We start from the raw sequence: 16450 nt of genomic DNA on the forward strand, positions 1-16450 counted from the left end.
CTCAGTGGGTGAATACAAGTTAACTGGTTACTAAAAAAAAGTTGGCTGGCTTCAGGATTTTCCATTTCTCAGTACAAGGCTCATGAGCTGTCCTTGACAGAGCAACACAAGCTTTTCTATCTCTGTCCAGTAACAGCCTATACTGTACTAAGTGCAGGGTTGAAAGCTGTTTTTAATGGACACACACGAGAGAAGAGAATTTGCAGTGTGGTTGTCCAAAAACATTCTCTCCTGAAACTCTCTCTTTTGGTTTTGGGAAACCGTGCCAGCTGGGGACTCTGGTCCACTGGAAGAATAACAGGCTGCTCAGCACAAAACACATTTCATATGCACACACCTCGCTTAAGAATGTAGCCAAGTGTACGGACCATGATACTTTTTGCTACATAAGCAGAACCTTGCTGTGACCTTGTTCATCCTGTCAGGAGCAAAACAAACAGAGATCCAGATATTCACCATCAGATATTAACAGTATGTGACGGCAGATAGCTGGAATAAACTTTGTACTTGTTGCCTTTCAAAACCGTGTTGATTGCTATCATATTTAGAGAGTAGTAAACATCACAGGAATGCTAGAAGTCACGTGTCCACTCATAAAACTTTATTATATTTCCTGATAATGTATATAGATTATAGACCAACTATGAGGGCTATTGGCAGACTGCAAAGTGTAGTCAAGGTGTTCGCTCTGAACGACCTCAACAGCTTGTACCTAACTAGGTCCCTGAAGAAGGCCCAGGCGGTCCTGGCTGACCTCGGCCATCACCTGAACTCTGAGTTTGAGTTGTTACCGCCAGGTCGCAGATACAGTCTGCCAAGCTGCGGGACTAACAGACACAAACGCTCTTTTGTTGTCCTCCTTAACAGCTCAACGTGAGTTGTACACACAATTGTTATGTGGTATGTATTTATTGTTAATTTATTGGTTGCTTGTTATTTGTGTTTCTACAGCTGCTGCACCACAAATTGCCCCTCAGTGATAATAAATACTAACTTGAACTTTGAGCCTATTAGTTTGTGTATGGCCAAAGGGGGGCACTAATGTCACTAAACCCCTGTTTATTACCAGGCAGAACAGTGGCACCCATCCTTTTCAGGTTTAATATTAGAATTTTGTCTTTTTGTGAGCCGTTGTCCTTCTAGGAGTTCTTACTTGAGGCCTAAAGAGAGATTTCTTTGTTGTTGAAATTCAGGTGCACTCAAGAACCGGGCTCAGTATAGAATAAAATAAGTGATAAATACTCCCATTACATTATTGTTATTATTATTATGGGTGTTTTTATGGATCTAAAGCATTTCCTGGAGGGTTACAGTTCACACAGGTGCAAGTATGAAATAAACCTCCAGAAAATATAAATAATTACATGTAACACAAATATATTACTTCTTGAATCATATGTTGAATTCATGGAGGGTTAGAAACCACTACTCTATATTATCAGGTAGAGACAGAGATGAGGATGGGGTGGATCCAGAAAGTACAACATCAGAAATGCACGTCAATAGGAACGTGATTATGCCGGTAAAATGGTCGGTTCTTTCCCCAATAGGGTTACTGAATCCAAGCATACAGAGCTTTGGGGGTGAACTGAGGGCACTCAGCCAGTCACAGATGCCATCAAGTCGTTTTATCAGCCAAATAAGACAAAAAAATAAGGTACAGCCAGCTAGTAATATAGCTTAGCATAAAGTCTGGTTCTCTCCAAAGGTTGCCAAATACCAGTTTTCACAGGTAAAGAGTGCTGAATTTGCAGATATGACATTGTAAATATGATTTGATGACATTGGTGTTCAGCCCAGTTTCGTTATTACTTTCTTCATTAACAAGAAAACTTGTTGGTCTAGCATTAGCCACACACACACACACACACACACACAGAGGGCAAGACAAAGCACAGCCTGAACTTGATACCTTTTGTTGTCTGGGCAACTAGCCTTTCAATTGTAACCATGGCGATGGAGCCTTGCACCGAGACCTGGCCGTGTATCATCGTCCCACTTGTGATTTGTCATGTAAATTTTTTTTTTTTTTCCCCGGCTCCAAGAAAGTTGACTCTTGTTGTCAAATGAGGGTAACACAGTGATTAGTTTAACAATATTCAAACTTTATTGGTTTTACATTGTGAAACTAAAAGGCGACACTAGAAAACAAGGCACAAAATTAAAAAAAAGGCTTGAGAGAAAAGAAAAAAAAAAAATAGGGGGAGAGAGGGGCACAAAATAAAAGATTTGAAGGTGGAAGGGGGCACTGTGGCACCTGCAAAGGGTCTACATATGGCTGTGTGTGTGTCAAAGTCGGGTGGGAAAGAAATCGTACCTACGAGGCCTCTAACACAAAAAGTAAAATATGATGGCACTACACTGTGTGTGTGTGTGTGTGTGTGTGTGTGTGTGTGTGTGTGCGCGCGCATTGCAATAAAGCCACGAGGCAAAGGAGGGAATCAAAAAGCTTTTTTTACTCATTGCTCTTGGAACTGAACACTGCAAGGCTGAAAACTGACAGGAGAGCCCTCCATGACCAAGCAAATCAATAGAAAAATCCTATTGGACAGAAAAAAAAAAAAGAAACAAGTCATTCAATACAACAATTGAAAATTACAAACCAAATGTCACTGTTAGCATTACAGAGAAGATGTTGCAACAGAGAACAATAGAAGTCTGTAGCTATTGTTACAAGACCGGTAAGTTGTTTTTATTACAACGTGCTAGTGAGACGTTGTCCAGGCTACAAACCGGGCTTCATCTAGCAGGAAACAATGCCGTCAGTTAGCTGGTTGGAGCCATTTCAGCAGCATTTAAAAAAAAAAAAAAAAAAAAAAAACACCCACAAATCTATTGTATGATTGGGCAAAATGTAGGTGCTTAAATGCAACTGAAATTCACTAGCGAATGCTGTGTGGGTTTGATCAGGAAGTTAAGGCTGAGCGTGACAGAACAGACATTTAAGCAGAATACAAACACGGAAAACCACGTCACAAGTGTCTGAAAGTGCTGAGTCCCATTGATATTTAATAGGTGTGGCGTATTATTTTACAAACTACAACTATAGATCTATATCTATATATAGATATAGATGTATAGATATTAACTGAATAAGGCACTTTTCCTTAAGAGGTGCACAGACTGAGTTAGGAACTTGTAGGAGAAGCTGCAGAGAGGCAACACAATGCCACATCTATTGGTATCCATGACTACCAGAGGTGTTTGGACACACCGAGACGTCCACATGTGATGCTGTGTTCTTAAGGAATGCAGCTACCATGTCAAAAACGCAGAGAGCACTCTGACTGGATTCGGTGGTTTGCACAGCGTAGCGCTCGACGGCTGTGAATAAAACTCAAATATTTCTCTCTCTAAATTTGGGGGCGAAAGGCTCTCCACATGCAGAGAATGTACAGATGGATGCAGCTAAGGCAAAACTCTGAAGCCTACTCGCCATAGTCGGGTCTTTGGGCTGTAGCCTAATGCCACCAGGTGACTGGGTTAAAAAAAAGGCGTGTTAATAGTGAGCAGCAGAAAATTATGCAAGCCAAAAAACAAAAATGTATGAGTTTCTTACTGTTCGTGGTCATACAAAACATGGTGATTATTCATCCATTATCTATTACTATTCAAGACTTGAGTATTTATACAAGCATCTGATTTTTTTTTTTGTGTGTGTTTCTTTTTTTTGGCTGAATCATGAAAACATTTACAAAGACAAAAGTTACAAAACAAAGCTTGTCAATTGTGCAATGCTCAATTTCCATGCCAAAACTGAGGACTTTGGCTTAAATGCACACCGTTTCAAGGCATTCTTTCAGCTAGCATATGGGCTAATCACAAATAATCAAAGTGGTTTTTAAAGTGAGTTTAAATCCTTAAGAGCATATGCAATGGGAGGGAAAAATCACAACTTCCAAGCATCCAGCATGCAATAAAAAGGAAAGAAAAGAAAGAAGCTTTTAACAAAACATTCTTGACACTGACAAGCTGCTACAAGCAAAATGTACTGATAAACACTCCTTCATTTAGCTTTTCCTCAAGTTGAAACCAAGAAGATAAACAAAAACAGGACATGGCTATGTACAGGAGGGACAAAATGGAAGGAAGAGGGGGAGAAAAAAAAATTCACACAAATAGCAGCAAGCTAATTAGAGAACTTTACATGAACTCTAGCACGGCCACTTAGTTGTTGCAGTTCTGCACTTCATTCACAATCCTCTCATTTCACACGGCAAAGTCAGAAATCAATGCTCATTTAACCAAACCGGCACTCAAACGGTCCAACATTATAACCTAAATGCACTCTCTGCAATATTCAAGTTTTCAAATTAAGCCCAATATTTTTTTGCTTTTTACTTGAACAAGGTGCGCTCACAGATTTATAGCGTCCAACGGTGGTCCTGAATTTCCTGCCACGTCATCGCTCGTGTTTTTTTAAAATCAAGCGTAATTTAAACAAATGGCACAAATAAGTGAGGAGGGAGGAAATTTTGGGAGCAGTACTGGGCTCTACAAAAAAGGAGAGCACCTTTAAATTATTCACTTACACAAGGTCACCAGTGAGAAGACCACTGAATATAGTCCTCGACTTATAGGGAAATAGTTAAATCTTGACTGATTAAGGCCCTCGAGTGACAACTATCTACTGTACTTCAACAATAAAAGGCTCTTCAGTCCAGCTGGGATACTACGGGTCTCACCAATATCAGCACCGCGATACTGTTTCTTTCTTAGAAACATAAACTAATGATAACACTCGAGCCTTGATCCAAAGAAAATAATCTTCCAGGTCTCGCTTTAAGTCATACTGGACATAAAGGCACTTCACTGCTATCACTGTCCACATCAAGAAGGTGCATGCCATCTCCCCATTCTCTCTATTATCTACATTAATAAAACAAATTATTCTTATTTATGAAATATTCTACAATCTTTTCATTTCAACCCAAAGGCCCCCCCCCTTTTTTTGACTGACTCCTCCACAGAAATGGGGCCAAAAGGGGCCAGCTCAATGTTAGCAAACCGAGCTGAAGTCGGTAATGATCAGGAATGACGATCGGGAGATTAAAGTATGATGGGAGATGAAATTTATTGCATTGAGCTGCTCCACTGGCAGTTGGTTTTTTGATATTTTTATACCGAGTACTGGATGAGAGATTTCCACAGGGAAGTCAACAGCAGAAAACGCACAGCACTCCTAAACGCCAAGGGAGACGCCTCTTTTCTTTTTTTTTTCTTTTTTCCAGATCAGATGATTTGGTTTTGCTTTTATTCCCCTCGTGCTGTAAGCAACCCCGCCTCTTTTACATCATCTTTGAACAAATATATATAATACAGCTGCATGAGGGAGAGGGAACCTGCTCACGATTCAACAGGCTAAAAGCAAAACTGAATCATCGCATTCGGCAAATTTAAGAACAGCTGTGAACTCAAACAGTGTTTCCAAATGAAGATTAAATAAAATGTTACCAGTTTGCAGCTGTGTACAGGAAACGGGAACAGGAAAGCTACTTTGTATACATGAGTAATTCTTTAACTCTCATGTGGTGTATTTAATTGCCGAATCATGAGGAGAGGGGCGGTAAATAACTCGAAGCCCCCTCAGCTTGCTGGAAACCGGTCTTTGCAGAATGACTAATGGCAGGAGGTGGGAGTAGCAACCAGATGATGTAATCCATATGCTCAAGGATTAAATGCCATCTCACCAGAGATCTGTTTAGCTGTGCAAGTTTGTGAATTATCCTACAAACAGGCCTGCGTCAGAGCCTCGATACAGACTACGACAGCAGCTCTGACAAACCAGAAGTGGAACAAACATCAAAGATCTCGAAAACCTGCTTGAAAACACTGTTTGAGTCCGTCGTGATGAGTGTGTGCCGAGTAGAGGGAGTCTTCTCTGGAAGGTTCTAGTTGCTGGGGGTGGGTTCGGTGATTCAAAGTATGGCTGCTTCAAAGGGTGTGGTAGTTGCGGTCCTTGGACTTGCAAAATTTGTAGAGGAAGAAGATCACGGCCTGAAGGCCCAGGACCAGAACTATTCCACCAATGAAGCTCGCAGCGTCGAAGGTGTTCTTGTGAGGCAGAGCAGTCGGGGTAACCAGTGTGGTACTTGTGTTAGTTCCAGCTGTGATACAAGACAGAGCGAAAGAAAAGTATAATATCAGAGTCATTCTTGTTTATGTACATCAGTGTTTGCAAAAATGCAGGATCCCATTTGTATTCAGATGAAAATGCTACTAGAGAGGATGCTCTTCTATTTTTCATGTACTTATAGAGCTGGAGTTACATCCGGAGTAAATATCAGTTATTTCTGTGCTGGTCTGTTCAACCCACATTTATCTCTCTTGAGAATCTGGACCTGAAAAACGTGTTTGCGATCTCTTTGGGTGTCTCGATTTCATGCATGATATCAAAACAAAAATCCAAGGAAGACTTTATAAAAATAGGGGTTACACCAACACCAATGGCATTCGAAATTGCAGAGGGGAAGCCTCAGTGTTTAATGTGGAGAGGTGCTCAGTGATGAGAGCTGGGACAGATCAGACAACGACGGAATCTCCATATCAGGGCACGTGAAATGAATTTCTGTGTCCTGACAGCAGTCGTGCTTGTTTGTGTAGCATTTAAAGTGTTTGTTTCCTGTGTCCGCTGGTTCTTTATCAGTAGTTTATATGAATGTCTCGAGCTAAAAAGGTTTGGTAATCTCTGATGTTTGACGATTACAGGACAGATTTAAAAAAAAACACAAATTAGATACTTACCAGAAGTCGAGGTTGAAATAGTAGCAGTGGTGTTACCACTGTGAGTCGGGGCGGCAGTGGGAATAGTGGTGTTGCCTGCAGTAGGGTCACAGTATGAACACATCCATTACCCTTTACACCATTTAGCTTGTTTAAAGTTGTAATCCTTAAGATTTCAGTTATGGCTGATTTGCAGACACCCGTGGTTTCTCGTGGTATCAAATACGAACACAAACACTCCTTGAGCAGCTTACTTTGTCTAGTGATTTGTGTTTACAGTGCAGCCAAACAAACATGTTGTTTTAATAAAGAAGACATCCAATAACAATAACTGCAAACATAATCGGATTTCATTCTGCACACTGTAGTTTTCAGCACAGCAGCAGGGCATAATAAAGTTTGTTGCTGTGCTGTGGAGTTGGACGTGTGCAGCTTGTGCACTCTGTAACACAACTCTAAAGCTAACAAGCTCACTGTGGTTGGCCTCACTTGTTCCATTAGTCTCTTGCCACAAGTAAAAATGGTCCACTGACATGAAAAAAAAAAACATTTTCTGATGAACACTCCAGGTTAGCACTAACTGAGGTGATAAATGCACTGTGTGTCATGTGAGTGTGGTTGTGAACGATAAACCGATGCGACCGGATATTCGATTTAACAAGTGAGAGATACGGCTGAGTCGGTAGCAGTCTCCTCAGTCGATACGAATTAGCCATGGATTCCTAGATGAATCGGTTGTAGAGTCATGGATCGGGTATCCCGAGACTTGGAATCGGTTGGTGGCTTCACACCCTTTTGGGAAAATCCACCGGGAGCATTTCAGAAGCGAGCGTTTAGCCCTCCAGACTGTTTACTTGCTCAGATTTGGCCATTTTCCCGGTGTATGTTCTTCTAAACATGCTTCTACGTGTGTAAATATGCTACGTAGTTAATTTTGTCTATCTTAAAGCTTTTGTCTGTTTTTACAACCGGCAGTTTGCACGTGGTATTTTATTTTGAAAATCCACCGGATTCTCTCGAACAAATGATGTTGATTCAGCCAGACTTTTTTTTGGTCCATGTCTAAAAATAAATACACTGACATGTGAGTTTGTTGTTGTTTTTTTAATTTTTATTTTTGCCAGTGCCATAAAGCAACAATGCTTGGGGATATTTGAAAAGAAAATATTGTACTATACTGTAAGATAGTCACTTTCGTAGAACTGGCTTCTTTATTTTATAAAATATCTACAATAAATATTAACCGTAGAATCAAATCAAATCAAATCGTTCTTACACTGTATCGATTCATATCGAATCGGTCTGTAATAACAGTATATCGTTTTTTTAATCATTTCGTAACCCGTGTATCTAGATGGCGTATCGAATCGTTTATCACAGAGAGATGTGTAACCCTAGTCTAATAAGATGTAAAGGGAGTGAACACTAAACAGAGAGGCTGTTATCAGTGAGATGAAATTAAAACATTGACAGGATTACACGCTGCTGCGTTTCCTGTGAATCCCTCGTGCGTGTGGGGGAATGGGAATGGCAGAGTCCATTTACAGAGGTAAATACACTGAATGCTGAAAAACTATAAATAGTATCAAACACAAGATTTGATTTCATGAAATTCTTAAGGATTACAACTTTAAGAGATCTCAATAAAACCACCAACAAGACCACGTCAAACCTTAAATACAGGACAACAAGACCAAGGAGTAGCAGAGATTTTTTTTCTGGACTGGTTACCTGAGGTGCTGCTGTTAGAGGTGGTAAGGGTAGAAGAGGAGGTTGTAATGGGAGGGGGAGTAGTCACAGAGGCAGTTGAATGTGGGGCAACTGTGGAGGAAGCTGGACAGAGAACCAACACCAACAGGGTGAAAAGGAGGGGAAAGCAAGCGATAACACCCAAACAACAACAACAACAAGAATTTAACAACACACCGTCATCACTTCTTAGGTGAAAACAAGTATTTTAGACACAAACAATGACATCACTTCTTAGGTGAAAACAAGTATTTTAGACACAAACAATGACGACAGAAAGACCCAAAGTGCTGTGACTGAATGTTAACTGACACCTTAGTTAAAGCATGAACCCAAACAGAATCTGCAGAACATTTATACCCACAACTTTGAGTAATGGGTTTGATTTGTGCAGAAATGTGCAAGTCTGCTGATTCTCTTTGGGTCTAAAAGAATATGTTAATACAAAATGTTAATTTTAGAACCACTCCCTTTGTTTACACTCACCTGTGCAGCTGACATTGACACAGGTATCGTTGTTTCCCAGAAGAGTCATGTTGTGACAGCCAACCATTGCTGGAAGAGACAAAAGTATCATGAATTAATTGCCTGCTTTCTTATGTATTAGCTCTACCCGAGTGGTCAAGGTAAAAGTACAGGCACTTCATTTTGTTCATTTGAGTTGAGCCGATGACGGGGCAATACTTCGTTATCTCGATGACATCTCGCCAAGAGGAAGCCAACGCGACATCGTAATTCATGTTCGCATAGAACACACACAGATGTGATGATCTCTCACACGCTTGTTTTGTGCATTAATAGTTAAATGACATAACATGCAGCAGGGTAACTTTCTTTTTCTTCTCATCTCCTCCACAGGAAGATCAGAGCAGACACGCACACGCAACCCCACATCCTGCAGTTAAGGAGGATGTCGTATTTAACATCCTGCTGCCCCCATCGTAGCATGTTTATTTGAAACCTGTGTCATTCTTTATTTCTTTACCGCAGCAGCACTACACCTGGTGATACATCGAGTGATATGAGTACATGCATTATTCATTTATAACTCACTGATAAGAGGGAAAAAAAACTTAAGAACAAGAACTTTAAGTAAAAGTAGTGCGTACATTTACAAAACATAATATGTATAACTATGTTTTATTAGTGTATATTCCCCATTATGTTCTTCTTACTTTAAAATTAGCCTTTTATATCTACACTTGGAGCGGGTCCTCTTCCAGGGAGTCCACCATTTCGATTTGTTACAGTGGCCCAGAAAGGACAAATTAAATTCTAGATGGAGCTTTTCATGTTTTGTTTTTTTGTGTATTTGACACCCCAGGAAAGAGAGAGTGAAACGAGGTAGTTGCAATCCGCAACTACACCCCTAGATGGCTCTAAATCCTACGCACTGTACCTTTAAACAACTTTATACACGATAACATAGTTGAATCAGTGACATGGCATTATATTATATAAACTAATCAAACATTTTGTATGTAAAATGTTTATCTGCAAAGTAACTAAAGACGTCAAATAAATGTATTTTCCTTTGGAATATAGTGGTTTAGAAATGTAAAGTACCTTACATTTAAGTAAATCTACTTATTACTCATACATTCCATCGCTGCCTTTGTTTTTTGTATGTTCAGCCTGCTGAGTCACAGTTGCATTATCTAGGCGAACACTCTTATTATAAAATTGGATTACTAATTAACCGTAACAGAGAGGGACTTTGAACCGCCATGAGGTCTTGCCTGACCCACAGATTCATTTAGTTATTTGGTCGTTTAGCTCAGAAACATCTTTCATCAACAGACAGAGAGAAGAAATTCCCCAAGTTAAACAACTATGACAGAATCTATCAATTTGTGTTGGTTTCTTCAACGGTAAACACCTGCCCATGTCACAGCGAGGAAACCATGAGTCACAGCTAACAGCACCTTGTGACGATAGTTTACTTTCACGCCCAGTTCAGTGCCGGAAATTATTTGAGAAATTTGGGATGTGTTTCAAACTTCCTTCTTGAAAAACAAAAAAAGGGAAGCATATTCTGAATGTGTGACGTGAAATTGAATGAATCTGCAAATAATTCTGATGAATAATTAACCTCTCAATCATTTTCCAACGGAGAAAAGACACAAAAGACACAAAATGTCTGGTTCTTGCCTCCAAGTCATGAGGAGTTCAAATCTAATATCTTTGTGTCCCTTTAGTTGTTGGACCTTGTAACTGAATCTTGCTACTTCCGGACATCAAATTAAAAACTATAGTGTAAAAACCTCAGTTTTTTCATGAGATACCAGCAGCTGAACAAAGCGTTGATTTATCAGGATCCAACTTGGAGCTTATTGGACATGGATACAGTAATGAGAAGAGTTGTAACAGTATACATATATCCAGCATGGCCACACTTTGCCTCCACTTGTCTCAGTCCTTTCTGGAATGCTGCTTCACAGGTCCTGAAACATAACATCTTAAGTAATCGGAAGTGGACAATGTCAAGCTTCAATAATGACTAAATCATTCATATCTTCCTGGAAAACAGGAACATCATAAAGGGAACTGTTGTCTACGCTCTGTAGTGCACCTGGTGCTATAAAAAGCCTCCGTACACCTTCCTTGCTTGTTATACTATAATCCACAGCAACCGAACCTTATAACTCCCACCAGATGGCTCTCCATAAATTACAAAAATCACAGATACACCAACTTGAACAGTCAGGCAGCAGCCATTGTTGAAGGCAATGGTTTTCCAAATAGGGTTAAAAAAAAAAAGACTGCGTTACATTTTCCACAGCTCACAAAGAGGCTGTGTTTTGTGGTCCTTGTATCAGGTTATGTATCTTTCTGCACTGACCTTGGATACAACCAACTACCAAATGGCTGTCCTTTCATAATTATGAGTTTGTGGAGCCCAATGATGTAAAAAGGAGACTGTGTCACTTGGCTGTCGGTTCAAGTATGTGGTTATTACTGAAGCTGAGGTTTTGGTAGCTATTCTGTCAGGTGTCTATTGTGGTTATCGGGGCATTGACGTACCACCACAAATGCAGTTTTCACTTTCCCTTTTCCACAAGGTTCATCCTGCAACATCACACAACTGACCAGGAAAGAAAATGAGCAGAAAAATTTAGATGCGTCATGTTTTTTAAACTCCAAAAAAGGCGCTTTTAAAGTACTTTTTAAAAGATGGAAACTTAATGACTCACTGTGTTTCTAACTGTGATTTAGTTACAAAGATTGTCGAAGTGTTGGCTGCATTATTTTTCACACTCTTTGTGTGATCCGACACTTGCGTTGCATGTATGTCGAAGCCAAGTGGGGGAGGGTTTCTTTTTTTTTTTTTTTTCACTCTCCGGTAGGTCAGGGGGCTGTTATCTCACAGGCAGCTGTGAACGTTAGGACCAACTCTCACCCTTTTTTCAAGACGGTGACATCATCATCACCACGAGGTACATCCACAGCTTGTTCAAGTCAGAGGTGTGAATGAAAGCCTCGGCAACCTCATCCCACCACGGAAAGCTGCCTCTTGTTTAGGAGCCACTCGACAAGCTTTGTCACAGACTACAGCCCGTACTTAAAGAGGCGCTACAGAGCTTGTGTGTACACGTGTAAAGTTTTTGAGCGTTTAAACACTGGCCTGCTGGGAAATGTGCCTCTGACGCCAAAAGCTTGTTTACACAAAACCCCTAAACCGAAGATAAATCTGGTAATGACAATGTGGTAGGCGTTGCAGCCGTGTGGTTACTCAGTCCTCCAGCAGAGACGACTCATCCGGCCATAGATGACCTTTACGTTTTTTTGCTGAGTTCATATCAAATAGGTGAACCATTCTTGAGTTTGTGAAAGGTTTTTAGCTCTAGACTTACTCAGTGTGTGTTTGTTTGAGCCACTACTGTTAGAGTGTATGCTGTGTAGTAATAAGCTGGTGTGAGTTGGCCAGAAGTCACAGCAGAGGAGACACATTTTCCGACAAGAACAAAATAAAAAAAACAGCTAAACATCCCGAAAACTTTTAGCAATGAGTCATTATCTAGTTTACACCAACATCGGATGATCTAGGGGGGAAAATATCACAGATTATATATAAAAAACTACTATAAACTCAACGAGAACAGACTTCTTGCATTTGTTTTTTAATTTTTGATTTTTTTGTGCCCATAGGAGGCCGATTGTCATTTCCTCATGTGTGTTTACTGTAATTGTAAACCGGTACACGTCTCTCCCCCGGGAAACTCTCTCGTCTCCCTCGGCTCTCGGAGAATAGATACATAATTGTCGTCCCACCTGTCCTGTTCAACCACTCAATGAATCATTAAGGTAAACATCATTATGGGGACAATGTAGAAAGAGGGCGTGGGGATCATCATATCTCTACACAGCCTCTCCTAGAAAGTCTTCTCAGTGGTGAAGCTGTCAAACAGGTCAGCTCCCAGAAGACATAAAAATACCTGTTTTGTTTGTCCTACTAAAATGAAGTGTTGTAGGAGCAAAGCTCACTGATTTTGTGGGTTAAGATTACACACAAGTTTCAGTATCTTCCATTCTTTGAGCCTAAAGACAACCGAAATCAAACATAAAACGAGATCACGGTATATTCACATTCAAAACTGAACCCGGGGCATAAATTATGAGAACAACACGGCACATGAAGCTTATCTTTTATCCTATCTGCACACTCTTTCCTCTCACTCGTGCCTTCTTCCTTCTGTTCCCCAGCGTGCGGATATTGCAGGCTTCCTGCCACACATCCCCTTCGCTTCCTCTGCTGTTCATCTTCTTCACCGAACACCAGATACCTGTGTGCGCCTGACTGCAGATACTGAACTCGGGCCAAGTTTTGGAGCAAGACCCTCTGGGGGCAATACGGTCAATAATCACAATAGGTTCAGGTTTTTTGGCGAGGTCTACTGTAGCCTCTATGTCAGCAAAAAAACAAACAACACTCAGCCAGGGGTGTGTCGTCAAGACAATAATCACAAGGGTTCACTGATAAACCTGCTGTTTTAAAAGAAATGAGTCGACTGAGTCATGCTTTACCGCTAAAACCTGTAACCTGATTTCCTGTCACTGATAACACAACATGAAAACAACCAGCTCTTCTTCTGACCTACTAAAAAAACAACACACACAGACCACAGGGGGAGCATGCAGTGAATGGAAAACCGTTGGTTGACTCAGGAAGCAATCCGTCATTCAGTTTTGTTACGGCAAGTCCTTTTTACTGAATGATGCATACTTCTAAATCACAACCAGCGGATTTCCTAATTCGGTTGAAAAAAAAAAAATACCACTGCAGCATATTTTCTCCACGTCGCCCAAGTCTCATACTTGGAGCACTCATGTTTGGACCAATTAACATAATGAAATCACTTCAGAGATGTAGACAGACAGAAAACCACAATGACTTATTCAATTCAAAGAGAAAGCAGCCAGCACTGCATCCGCCTGGGCCTTGGCAAATCATCTACAGCAGATATATAGTGGTAAGCGGCGCTGAACCTGTTTGTGCCTCACCCTTCTGTGCCAGTAATTTACTCCCAGTGTTGCCAAACGATTACAATGCACCCGGGTGCTATGACATCACCTAAAAAAAAAAGTCAGCATCCGGTCGCCATACATTCCCTCTCCATCATGTGTCCAATCAGACCAGCTGTCACACAAAGACACAACTATATATCCACAAAACCCTGTCACACATTTCAGGGTTGACAGGAATACTCACATGTGCAATTAACCCATTGGCAGTCAGGATTGGCTCCACATGCATCGCATGCCAGACTGGAGCAGTCATCTGCAAAAGAAAGCATGAATCAGATTCACTTTTTAGTCCAGGTATAGTTTTCTCTTCTTTATTTTTAAGTGTGAGAGAAAGTGAAAGTGTGCAGGTGTGGCTTAAAAAGTGTAATGAATCTTAAAAATGTGACACATGTTATGTAGCTGTTGCATAACAAGCTTGACCCTGTGTCCTCTCTCATAAGTAACACATTATTTTTTTTAAATTGGATTTCAGGTCACATAGCTTTGCGTAGCAGGGCTTGTGTGTAGCATTAGCTGCTGCTACTTGACAACTTGGCCAACGTGGAAATAAAAACTGACCCCAAAAAAAAATAAATAAATAAAAAAAGATGTTTTTATTCCTTATTTCTATACAAACCAAAACAAGAGTGAGTGACAACTACACATGCTTATAAATTATTTAACAGGCCTTTGCTGTGGCCGAAAATGGAGGCATACAGACATTAAAATCAGCTAACAGGAGGAGCAGGAGGAGGTGGAGGAGCAGGAGGAGGAGGAGGAGGAGGGTGTCTTCAACCGAGCTAAGGAGGTAGCTTAGCCGCTAGCTCAGCGGCGAGAGGTCGGCAAACTTACCTGAGTTTGTCGCGGCTGATGCGCCAGCCAGAGCTACAACCACTGCGAGAAACACCACCCTCACGTACATGACTGCGGCCGACTTATCGAGTGTTAACCTAGCTCCGACAGGGTGGAGGGGTATCTGCGTGGGGGGAGGAAAAAAAGAAACGTCGAGGATGACACTTGAGGAGATTTCACGGCTTCCTCTCTCTCTCTCTCTCTCTCTGTGTGTTTCTGGTCTGGTCGATGAAGCTGCTGCTGCTGTTGCTGCTCGGTAGCTCCTCACTTCCTATTTGACAGGTCATGTGGCACTTTTTTACTGGGAGGGGTGAGAACACACACACACACACACACACACACACACACACGTAAACGATACGTGAAGCTGAGCAACACGTCAGAGATACATAGACAGAGAGTAAACAATAAAATAACACACCTGTGACTGCAAACAATGAATATTAATACGCTAAAAATAACCTCTCAACTATGGCCGGATTCACTCACTAGAGGGCCCAGGGGCACAAATACACTTTGGTCCCCCCCATGGCACTATCCACCTCTCATATATAATGATGATTCATGTTTTCTGGTTGCGATTTTTGTTTCTATTTTATTTCATTTATACCTTGCAGTTGTTATTTATACCACTTTTGTAAGAACAAACTACCAGCAGGACTGAAATCAGCCCCAACTCTTAGCACTTTTAAATCCAGGTTAAAAACTTTTCTCTTTTCATGTGCCTATGGCTGAGCTCTTCTAAAGATTTTTTTAATCATAATCCTGTGATTCGTTTAATGTTTTTAAATTGTTTTCACATTTTGCTGTTTTAATGATTTTAGATTATTTTATTTTAGATCGTTTTATTAATTATTGGTTTTTATTTCTGTATATTTTTAAATTAAATTTTCTTTTCTTTTTTTTATTTTTATTTCTATTGCTTGTCTTAATGTCCAATGTTTTTCCTTGCCTCTGTAAAGCACTATGAATTGCCTTGTGTACGAATTGTGCTATACAAATAAACTTGCCTTGCCTTGCCTAATATTATTTATATTATGGTCACTTTCCTTTGCAATATTTCTTACACTATGGTCACTTTACATTACAATACTTTTATATATAATGACACTTCTATCCTCAGTTCAAACTTGTCTGTTTTGAAGGTTGATTGTTTTTCGTGTTTATTGTGTAGGTTATAGATATTTCTGCCTGTTTAATTTCTGTGGGTTTTATTTGATTCTACTTCTGTAGTGTATATTACACTTTCTGCTGCTGTAACAAGTGAATTTCCCCGTTGTGGTTGATTGACAGGGCGCTGTCACAGGTGGCTTGTTTAAGCAACCAGGTTTCATTCAGCCCGCCTCAGGTTCACCAATGATCCAAGGCCGACATGCTGGTGGCCAGAGCCACAGATTTTGACCGTCATAACAGCTCTTTGGAAACCTAGGGACTTTCCATGATGCACTGAGTTCTTTTCTTCTTCTCATGAGATAACTTCTGTTATGATTTGATAAAATATAAATAAACTCTGGGCTGCTTTAACATTGATGAATATTATAAATATTGTTTGTTGTATTGTTTGCTCTACCTGCAAGTATTTTATGAATAAATACATTAAACATAACCTTCAAAAATACAA

The 16450-nt window shown here is 40.4% G+C and overlaps 1 protein-coding gene across 2 annotated transcripts; it reads right to left on the reverse strand.

The window, feature by feature from the left end:
• Positions 1 to 2439: 2439 nt before the first annotated feature.
• On the reverse strand, positions 2440 to 15048 carry cd164 (CD164 molecule, sialomucin). 2 transcript variants are annotated; one of them, XM_010735406.3, is made up of 6 exons: positions 14830 to 15048; positions 14183 to 14251; positions 8959 to 9027; positions 8455 to 8556; positions 6745 to 6819; positions 2440 to 6107 (listed from the first exon to the last, which is right to left on the reverse strand). In XM_010735406.3, the coding sequence occupies exons 1-6, from the start codon at positions 14897 to 14899 to the stop codon at positions 5935 to 5937; spliced, it is 558 nt and encodes a 185-aa protein (XP_010733708.2). In that variant the 5' UTR covers positions 14900 to 15048; the 3' UTR covers positions 2440 to 5934. The 2 variants fall into 2 exon arrangements, with proteins under 2 accessions (XP_010733708.2, XP_010733709.1); XM_010735407.3 differs by lacking the exon at positions 8455 to 8556.
• Between the last annotated feature and the right edge of the window lie 1402 nt (positions 15049 to 16450).

This window comes from Larimichthys crocea, chromosome XI (assembly GCF_000972845.2).
Source record: "Larimichthys crocea isolate SSNF chromosome XI, L_crocea_2.0, whole genome shotgun sequence".
Lineage (NCBI taxonomy): Eukaryota > Metazoa > Chordata > Actinopteri > Sciaenidae > Larimichthys > Larimichthys crocea.